The sequence below is a fragment of the Aristolochia californica genome, unplaced genomic scaffold, assembly GCF_029961685.1.
Source record: "Aristolochia californica isolate CCGP_79_NKW_82.1479 unplaced genomic scaffold, dmAriCali1.0.hap1 SCAF_15, whole genome shotgun sequence".
NCBI classification, from domain to species: Eukaryota; Viridiplantae; Streptophyta; class Magnoliopsida; order Piperales; family Aristolochiaceae; genus Aristolochia; species Aristolochia californica.
In genome coordinates this window covers 24330106-24340105 of record NW_027181826.1, presented here as the reverse complement: position 1 = coordinate 24340105, position 10000 = coordinate 24330106, and the positions used below count along the sequence as shown (strand labels likewise).

Genomic DNA, 10000 nt, shown 5'->3' with positions numbered 1-10000 from the left:
ATATGATCCAATCATAAGGATATTAAAAAATTATTTAAAAAAAAAAAGCTAAAAATTAGATAGGGAGAAAAATCTGGCGATGGTTCTTTTTAGAAGAATGGAATGGGCCCACCTCCAAAATTGACCCTCATTTTGTACCACTCCACATTTCGACTTTTTGTTATCATCCCATCACAAAAGTTTCCCCACCCGCAAGTAACACCTATTTCGAAACTTCTCTTACGCGAGAGTCATCGCTTTTCAGTAACTGGGCCCTACTCGCTTTTGCATTCGAGAATGACTTAATGGGCCTCCTCGGGCCCACCTCTTGTGCATTATCTACTTCTCTGACCCAATAGTGACATCAAGTTTATTAATTAGTTCTAATTGTGAAAAATGAGTGTGCGTTGTGAGATGCTTATGTAGACGCGGGATCAGACGATCACAGCCTTTGAGGCTGCGTGTACACTTGAACCCTCGTACTCTCCTCGTGATTAATTATTAGTTTAATTAGTGGATAGTTGACGTTTTAACGCCTCAATCAAACTCCGCTTCCGACATATTGAAACGGCAGACGTCCGGACACTTAACGGCTTTTCTGCGGCAACGTTAACGTCGAACTTCGCGATCGAAGCTCCAAAGCTTCTTCTTCTTTCTTCTTCTTCTTTTCTTTCTTCTTGTTGATCGTCAATAGTAATTCGTGTTGCAGGAGAAGAAAACTTGGGGTTTTCCTAGGTTGGAAGAGACAAATTACTCTGGCTCTGTGCAGTGGTCGTGGAAAAGAAGGATCATGCTCCAGAGCCTGCTTCCACGGTCGCCAGCAAATGCAAACCCGATGAGGAACACGAAGCGAGGAGCTGAAGAAATGGACGCTGCCGGCGAGGATATTGATTCCTGCGACCAGCCTCTCAAGCGCGCGAATTTGCCAGAAGAGCGGGCGGCTGGAAGAACCGAGGATGAAGAGCAAGAGGAAGAGTCGTCGGACGATCAGACGACGGATTCGTCCGGTCTACGTCTCCTCGGTCTTCTCCTCCAGTGCGCGGAAGCCGTCTCCATGGACAAACTCGAGGAAGCCAGTAACCTCCTCCCGGAGATCTCCGAGCTCTCCTCGCCGTTCGGAACCTCGCCGGAGCGAGTCGCTGCCTACTTCGCGGAGGCTCTTCAGGCCCGCATCTTTTCCTCCTTTCTCGGCGTCTACTCGCCTCTATCCGCCCGCACGCTCAACCGCACCGCCGTCAGCCAGAAAATCTCTCTCTCCTTCCAGTCCTACAACTCCATAAGTCCTCTCATCAAATTCTCCCACTTCACCGCTAACCAAGCCATTTTCCAGTCGCTCGACGGCTTCGACCGCCTCCACATCATCGACCTCGACATCATGCAAGGTCTCCAGTGGCCGGGCCTGTTCCACATCCTCGCGTCCCGATCGTGCAAATTTCAGTCTGTTAGGATCACCGGCGTCGGATCCTCGGCCGAGATGCTCGAAGCCACAGGCAAGCGCCTCTCTGACTTCGCCTGCTCCCTCGGGCTACCGTTCGAGTTCCAAGCTCTGGAAGGGAAGATAGGATCCGTTTCGGAGTACTCGCGCTTCGTGCCCCGCGGGCCACAGGAAGCCGTGGTTGTCCACTGGCTCCAGCATTCCCTGTACGACATAACCGGGTCGGATCTCGGTATGTTGCGGTTCCTCAAGGTGGTCCGGCCGCGGCTGATCACCGTCGTCGAGCAGGACCTCAGCCATGGCGGGGGCTTCCTGGGGCGGTTCGTGGAGGCGCTGCACTACTACTCGGCGCTGTTCGACGCGCTCGGCGACGGCCTCGCCGGAGACAGCTGGGAGCGCCACCTGGTCGAGCGGCAGCTCTTCGGATCTGAGATCCGAAACATCGTGGCAGTTGGCGGGCCGAAGAGGACGGGCGAGGTGAAGGTGGAGAAATGGGGGGAGGAGCTCAGGCGGGCCGGATTCGGGCTGGTGTCCCTTAGCGGGAGCCCTGCTGCTCAGGCGAGTCTGTTATTGGGCATGTTTCCTTGGAAGGGATATACCCTGGTGGAGGAAGGGGGGTGCCTTAAATTAGGGTGGAAGGATCTCTCCCTTCTTACAGCTTCTGCCTGGCAGCCTCTCTCCATTACCGGAGATTCAGTTCAGTAACCCAGCTTTGAATGTTGGAAACTTCCAAGTTCTGATATGTAACACTGATTTGAGAGTAATTCAAGCTCAATTCATGAAATTTGCAGAATTTGGATAAGCTTGTTGCAGTCCGTTACATCTTCAATCTTCAGATTTGATCTTGTGCAGGTATTCTCTTCAGATTGATCTGTTTTGGTAGACGAGATGTTGAGGTCGATTATTATGGGTGCCTCCCTGAGACCTTCCAAGTTATGTAACTTCTCACGTTGATTCAATTTCCAACACTCTACTGAGAGATCTTTTTGAGATTAGGCCTGACTGGTAATAAATACATCTGCCTTTTTTCTATCAGTTGCAAAAGACAATTAGATGAACAAACAGATCCAAATCCATGGAAAGCCATTTCTCATTGTCCCCAGAGACTCTATCGACAAAGTGGTCTAAACAGACAAGCCTCCTCTTTACAGATTGTTTAAAATATAAGCATCACAGAGAGGTGAGTGGCCAGTCATATCCTTCGTTTTACTTTTAATCACCTTTGAATCCATCATGCAGGACTCAAGAAACCGAATCGGGAACCCGCCATTGTCACAGGTAAACATGGGGGGAGTACAGTCTCGCAGGCCTGAACACTAGTGATCGATGACGTGCTATCGGTCCCATCGCCGCCGCCCGATGCAGTCGGGGGGAGAAGAAAGAGAGAGAGAGAGGAGTGGAGGAGAGAGCAGAGACAAGGACGCGTTATTCGGCAGGTACGAAACCATTATCTTTTTGGGCGTCTGATTGTCCTGCCCTGTGTTGTGTCTTCTTCTTTGGACTTTGGAGATGCTACTGGCTGTTACGTGTCGTATATGGGTTCACAGTAGAGGAATAACATCACCAGATTACCATAAAAAAAACAGAGAGATTAAAACAGCGTTTATCTGCGTGTCCTTTTGGGTTCTTGAATGTGACTTAAGACCTAAGTATGAGTCATAACATTACATGCTTACTTATAATAGATATAATATTGGAGATTGACTTAGGGTTTCACTAATCCTCAAAATTTGAGTCAAACTCGACTAAGAGGATTGGTCTTAATCGAGTCATTTAGCTTAATCGTGGTCTTAATTTCGCATTTCACTGGATCATGTGGTCTCAATCAAAATGTTTAGATGTTCGGATTTGGCTTTTGAGTTGTAGGAATCCTTTGCATTTGAGGAGTGGGTCGAGTGATGAACGCGTTGGACCTCGCGTCTGTAATGAGGCACCACAAACAAACACTTAAATCTGCTAGATTCCGCCATGGTGGACCAGGCTTGCACCTTGGAATGTTCCTTGTGGAATTTTCTTCTGTATTCATTTATTCTCTGGAATCTCTTTTCTTCCTACGGGAACTGATTGTAGTTTGTACGTTGCGAATGTTTTTTTTTTCTTTTAAAAAAAATTTAAACTAAGGATTAATTGTCCTGTAGCTGTACTCTATTAAACCATCTTCAACTAAAACTGAGTCCTGTATCAAGTACTTTATTAAACCATCTTCTGATTTCTGATTCATCCAGGTTGCCATACCGAAGGATCTGCAGAGGTAATAATGATCCTCCAAAACAGATGCTCTTTCTTCCTTCATCTTCAGGCAGTAACAGTTGATGTAATGTCAAGACATAGGTAGATACCCATCCATTTATTGTTCACATGGTGTTGTGCACAGGAATGGAATAGATACAGAGGAGGGGATTTATGGGATCACATATTACAGCAAGGGGATGTTGTCCTGCTCACCTTTTGTATTTACACTTGCATTGATCTTTATTACAAAGTTATAAGAATCTGAATGCTTTTCCACCTGCAGGGTTTTGGAGAAAATTGTACTCCACGAGGGCAATGTATTTGGTGCTCGACTATTTGATGGCAGAGTTTGCCAACAGGCTGACAAAGGATGGCCACATATCGAAAGTTATATCAGTTGAATCCTGCAAAAACACAAAAATAAATGCTCTGTTATTTGTCAAATTCATAAACATTGAGGGGTATCTTTCTGTAATTTTCAGATTATGTGGTGTAAACTAACCATCATGAGAGCAAAGGAAACTGATGAAACTCTTCATTTGCTCATATTAGGTGGGCAGTCAGGTTCCCTCTGGCCACAGTAATCTATAATGTGGATGCAAAAGACACTATACTCAATTTTCTGAAAATACCTTAAAACGTGGGTTTATATCTGCAGTCATTCACAGAAAGCATGAAATTGATCAGCCACATATGTGCACAAAATTTCTTAAGACTTCCAGCATATGATCCCCATTCAAGTCTGTTTCCACTTCCAAATGCATAATATAATGCAAAATGTATAACTTTTTTTTTTGTTTTTGTTAAAGCAAAATGTACATACTATATACACAAGTTTGTGAGTTGAGATCAAATTTTAAAATCTCCAAAGATACGGGAATGTCGAACAGAAACAATCAAGGAAAAAGTTTCACAGAATGTACATATAACCTTTTTTTTTACTGGAAAATGTCAAAGTTGATTTAAAGAGTTCAGTTCAGTCACTAAAATAGTGTAGTTGCTAACATTACTTTATTTCAGATATAAAAGATTTGATAAAGCAGAACCAAGATTAATAATTTCACTTTCTTTCTCACTGATCTCCTCCTTTTATAATTCTCTTTTATGTGTTCCAAGTTACCTGAGAAAAGAACAATATCAAGTATGCTAGTTGCAAGTCTACTCTCGTGCATCTACATATGCAGGAAGACTGTTTTAGAAATCTGAATGTGCAAAAGTATAGTTAATTGAATGTTGGCAGGCCTGTCCGGGTTTGATTAGACTTAACTCCATATCTTGGGATGATGTCCAACCAGGTTCATATGCTTCAAGAAAACAACGTTTTGCTTTATTTGGCAGGTCATGTGGGTGAACAAATGGGACCCCTGGAGGCCATCCAATCTCCATACGGATAGACTCACAGGGACTGTCCAATGACTGTATGTGGCCTTCACATTCCTTGAGATTGCAAAATCTTAGCTTGATACCCTTCTTGTCTGCAATTTCCTGGACTCGCTCCTTCAGGACCCTCTGCGCCTCAAGCCGGAGCCTCTTGGAAGGAGGCAGTGGTTTGCATCTAGGGTTGCTCTTCCTCCTCTTCAATAAGGGCTTCAAAGAACCTATATAAGATTGAATAGAATCAATTTACTACTTGAGATCATTTCTGAAGTTCTGCATTGTTAACACATACAGGACATGGTTTTCGTTCTCTTAAGGGTTTGAAGACAGGTAGGCACTCAGTTGAAAGAGTCAAGGAGCAAACCCACTAAAGCTGTTAGATTTCCACAGATAAGAATGGTGTATTTAGTATAAAGCAGTTTTTGCATAGCCTGAATACAGTGAAACCATTACCATGTTGGCTCTAAAACGTCCAAGATAAGCCAGAAAGCAGTTTGAAGAATGAGAATCTCAACCCAAAGCCCTTCCATGCAAAAAGCACAAAAACTAATCCACTAGCAAGCAAAAGTAGCAAAATGAGATATAGGAAGATGCTGACCTACCATCTTGGGCTAGTGGAAAAGTATAAGTTTGGAAGCTTTGCCTTGTGAATAGTTGATCTGTGGGATGTGATCTCTGCATGAAGTCATCCACTGGTACAGGCAACTGGAACTGTGCTTCAACTCCATGACCTGCTGCTCTCATTTCTGAACAGCTAAGGCTTGCCATGGACCTTGGCATCAGCTTGAAAGACAGAGAACACCTCCCATACATATTGCCTTGCAAGTTATTCACTTCTGTTCTATGGAGTGCTGGACTGACATAGCCAGCGGTTGCCTGGTATAGAGCAAGACCAGGGTAGACCACTGCCTCTTGAGGCCCTAGGTCCTCATCCACAAGTACCCACCTTTCATGAAAGTCCCTTATATGTAAACCTGCCCGATCAGACTTAACAAGGGTTATCAAGCTTTTATCTACTTGGTGGTCCTGTTCAGGATACATGACCAACTGACCATCATCTTGTGTTGTCAAGTGGTGTTGCCCCCCTTGGAAAGATGGTCTTGAATGACAACAAACTGATAGAACTGATGATGAAATTTCTCGATTTCTAAGGGGAAAATTATCAAGAATTTCGGTGAAAGGGAAACTACGCAAGTTTAAAGAGAAGCTTAATGCATCTAAAATCTCTCTGGCTGCCTTGCCTAGTAGGGAAAATATATCAGGCAAACCAGCAGGAGAGAGTCCCATTGTGTTAGGGGGTTCAGTTGGGGTTAGGCCAGGTCGGAAATCATATGTCTCTTGCCAAAGCTGTGGGTCTGCATAGTAACCAGAAGTCCTACACCATTCACGAGTATCATTGGCTGGTACCATCTCAGGAGCAGCATATTGTCTCTGGTGGAAGAAGAGGCGAGCGGATTCGAGACCGGATCTCAAGAGTGCTCCTTCACTTGTTGGAAATTGAATGATTGCAGCAGAATATTGGGCTAGGGATTGGGAGAGAGTAGACACTGAGATCTTGTAAGAATCAGATGGAAGCCCTTCATTTGCCATCAGATCAGTGAGCCTCACACGACCAAGGGATGGCAAGCCAGTGCCAGCCATGGCATACCATTCAAGACGTACTCCAACTCAGATGGAAAAACCTATCCACTGCACAATATTTCAGAAAAAAACATTAAACTAAAAAATTTTCAGGCAATACTTAAAAGATAATCTAAGTTTTAACATGAAAATAAGCCTTTGACAATTCCTCCCAATAAAGTTATCTAATGCAGGCAAATCAGTCCTGCTGTATTTAACCAGTTACTAAGTAGATAAGCTCTAGTCTGGGCAGGGTTTTTGTCCATAATCTCAACTTGTACGAGATGGGGTCCAGTACAAAATTCACTTTCAGATTGAACCAAACAGGACAGTATTTCAGGTTAATCGGACAGCTAAAAGCTCTTAAAATTGAAGACATGACATAGTTCTTTTCAATACTGCAAAGCACTTACCAAATTCCAATTTCATTATCTTAGCCATTACAGAGAGAATGAAAGGGAGAATCACCACCTCTGTAGCTTTGTTTCTATTCTTCTTCAACTTATCTTTTCTTGTATAACATTCCAAATGAAAAAAAATTCTAGGCCAATTTCCTGAACATAGCTAGCAAAAGCGATTTGCTCCTACAATTTGCTATTGTCTTCTTCCGGCCTCTCAGTTTCCTTGTCAAATAGCCCTCCACTCGCATCATCTGAGACTGCATCTTCATGTCCTCACATAACAGCCGAGCCATTTCCCCTCTCCCCCACAATTACATTATTTCCCGCTCACAAAACCAGGTCAGCAGTAGCTGATCCCTATTTTGACAGGTGCACAGTTAAACAAATACAAATTCCAAACAAGCTATTCTCAATCAAAACCAATCATACCCGAAAAGAACACCTCTAACTTCCACCAAAATTTTCAAGCATAATCCATTAAGAAACCAGAGGAAGCGAACAAAGTGAACACGAATAAGAAGAAGGGATCAAAGGAGAGACCGACCTTGTACGCGCTGGAATCACCCTTTGCCGAGAGTATTCGAATCGAATGCGAAATGGGTAAAACATAAAAAGGGACTGATCGAAGTCGATTGCGAGGTTCTACTGACAGAGAACCTATGCGAGCTCCAAAGTGGCGAAGCCTCCACAGTTTCCGGTAGGCAAAATGATAATCGGCCCTTGGCTCGTCCGGTGGCCGAGAAGATTTACGCGACGGTACCGAGTTACCGACAGGTGATTGTGATTTGTGAACGAGCCAACTAGGGTGGTTTGGAGAGTTGGGGATCAGCTAAAACGATTGAGAGACATGAAAAAGTAGGGAGTACACACGGACCGTTACATGACTCAGTTATTGGACTCTCTTGTCGCCGACACAGTTACGGTCCACTTTGTTCAGCAGCGAGCCGGCTGGGCGTATCAGGTTATAGAATGTGCAATGTTCGGTATGTTTCAAGCAAGGCTTTTATCAGATGGTACAACCAGTACAAAACTCTCTCTCTCTAGTAGGTGTTGTGGGGGCCCCCACCCTAGAAGGTTTTGTATATTCCATTAGGCCTTTTTCACATTTTTTACCTATGAAAATCTGATCAATGGTCAATAGATGTAGATCCACTAGCTTATTTGATGGTCCTGATGACTGATTTTTGGTCACATGCAAGGTGGGATGGTCCTTATACCACTGTGGTTCATGCTTGAGAGGGTGCAACCATTTTATTAATGTGGGTCATATTTTTATGTCAAGTTTCTTCTAAAGGGTTAAAGATTAGGTAAGTGGTGGCTCAATGACATGATTTGTTGTGTACTTTAGTGTGCACAATTTTGTTCCAAGACACTACTTAAATGTCAACTTAGAAGGGCCATTGCCTTTTATGTTGAGGAGTTCACATCCAAATCTTAAAATCTGCTTTATTATCGAAAACTCTTCCTTAACCACTTTCGCCCCGACAAGTTAGTGTAACCATACATGTGACAAAATCTGCTTTATTATCGAAAACTCTTCCTTAACCACTTTCGCCCCGACAAGTTAGTGTAACCATACATGTGACAGGTCTACAAAAGCAACCCAATTCATTGTTAATCATAGGAGGTGATATATCTAATCTTTATCGTTCTCATAAATACATTTTTATACCTTCATCATGTTTAGAGAAGACCCTTAATTTACCCCAAAATCACTAATCACTTAATTTTTTTTTCATTAAAGTCTTAAATTTTGAGTTAGTAATTTAGGAACTTAGGGGTTTTAGAAGCCAAAAGAAAAGCAAATTTGGCCCTAGCATGAAAATTATCTCTCTTTTGCTATCATGGATGCCTCAATTGAAGTTGTTGATGCCACCATGTTTTTAGGTTTGAGATTATGAAAGGTAATAATAGACCAAACTGTTTCAGTGTTTTTAAAGTAGTGAATCAATCAAAGCTTAACAAAGCATCCTTGCCTGTTTCTTTTTTCAAGAGTTATTATGTGGAACAAGAGGACCTAACTGGTTTGCATGATAGTGTCCAGAGAAAAACAAAGTGGAGGTAGGCAATCTTGCACTCACTAGAGAAAATTGAAAAAGGAAAAAGGAAAAGAAGCAGAAAGATCAAACAGTTATGATGGAAAGCCAAGGCGACCAAACTCTCTGCATTATATTGCCCTGGGACAGGTAGTTATCACATTTAAATGTTTCTTCAACTTTTTAAAGGTTTTCCTGTTCAACTGGCTCTCCTTTCATCAACACTACCAATGAAGAAAAAACTGGACAGTGTTCTTCCTCAACAAAGAAGCCTTTTCTTTACTGTTCAGTTTGAAGTGGATTAAAGAAATTGAAGTGTCAGCAAGCAAATGAATATGGAGATGTCCATGAAACCCTAAACCCAAGAAGTTTATTAAATTCCTACAAGGGAAAGCATGTGAGGCATCCCATAATCAAGTAAAAAAAGATGTGGTCCTCCTCTACTGGACTTGTCCATATGTCATTGTTTGTCAATCCATTACACCAGAGACATGGGAACCACCCAAAGCAAAAGACAAGGAGGCATGCTCTCAACTGATTCCACCACCCTGGACTTCTCTTACATTTTGATTTAAACAAACTGGATTATTTTACACCCACTAAAAATCCCATCTCATCTTCCTCTCTTTCTCCCTCTCCCAGAGAGAGAAGTGGGTCATTGTCAATAGCTGTAACAAGGGATCAGTAGGCACCATTTAAGACACTGTGAGAGATGGGAGAGAGAGGTGGGGAGGTTGCATTTATATTGAGGGGAAAGAGGGTCACGAGAGATCTTCCCTCTCCTCTTTCTGTGTCATGCATAGCCTGTGCTTTTGTGTTTTCCTTGTCAGTGAACCGAGTGAACCTTCTGGGGCTTCTTCTCACCATTTTCTCTTGTCTGCGACATCGTTTTGGTGAGGGGCCAAACTATCAGTGTTTCT

The 10000-nt window shown here is 43.2% G+C and overlaps 2 protein-coding genes across 13 annotated transcripts; one reads left to right on the top strand and one right to left on the bottom strand.

Annotated features, from left to right (window-relative positions):
* The first annotated feature begins 554 nt into the window (after window positions 1–554).
* On the top strand, window positions 555–4295 carry LOC137951410 (scarecrow-like protein 23). Of its 10 annotated transcripts, none has more exons than XM_068798052.1 (4): window positions 555–2110; window positions 2206–2266; window positions 2654–2850; window positions 3640–4295. In XM_068798052.1, the coding sequence occupies exons 1-2, from the start codon at window positions 770–772 to the stop codon at window positions 2254–2256; spliced, it is 1392 nt and encodes a 463-aa protein (XP_068654153.1). In that variant the 5' UTR covers window positions 555–769; the 3' UTR covers window positions 2257–2266; window positions 2654–2850; window positions 3640–4295. The 10 variants fall into 10 exon arrangements, with proteins under 10 accessions (XP_068654153.1, XP_068654147.1, XP_068654152.1 ...); XM_068798046.1 differs by having other exon boundaries at window positions 2206–2346; window positions 2451–2850; XM_068798051.1 differs by having other exon boundaries at window positions 2206–2536.
* Window positions 4215–7886, bottom strand: LOC137951408 (uncharacterized). 3 transcript variants are annotated; one of them, XM_068798044.1, is made up of 4 exons: window positions 7589–7886; window positions 5626–6712; window positions 4914–5244; window positions 4215–4298 (listed from the first exon to the last, which is right to left on the bottom strand). In XM_068798044.1, the coding sequence occupies exons 2-4, from the start codon at window positions 6662–6664 to the stop codon at window positions 4280–4282; spliced, it is 1389 nt and encodes a 462-aa protein (XP_068654145.1). In that variant the 5' UTR covers window positions 6665–6712; window positions 7589–7886; the 3' UTR covers window positions 4215–4279. The 3 variants fall into 3 exon arrangements, 2 of the variants coding, with proteins under 2 accessions (XP_068654145.1, XP_068654144.1); XR_011112125.1 differs by having other exon boundaries at window positions 4220–4298; window positions 4767–5244; XM_068798043.1 differs by having other exon boundaries at window positions 4295–5244.
* Between the last annotated feature and the right edge of the window lie 2114 nt (window positions 7887–10000).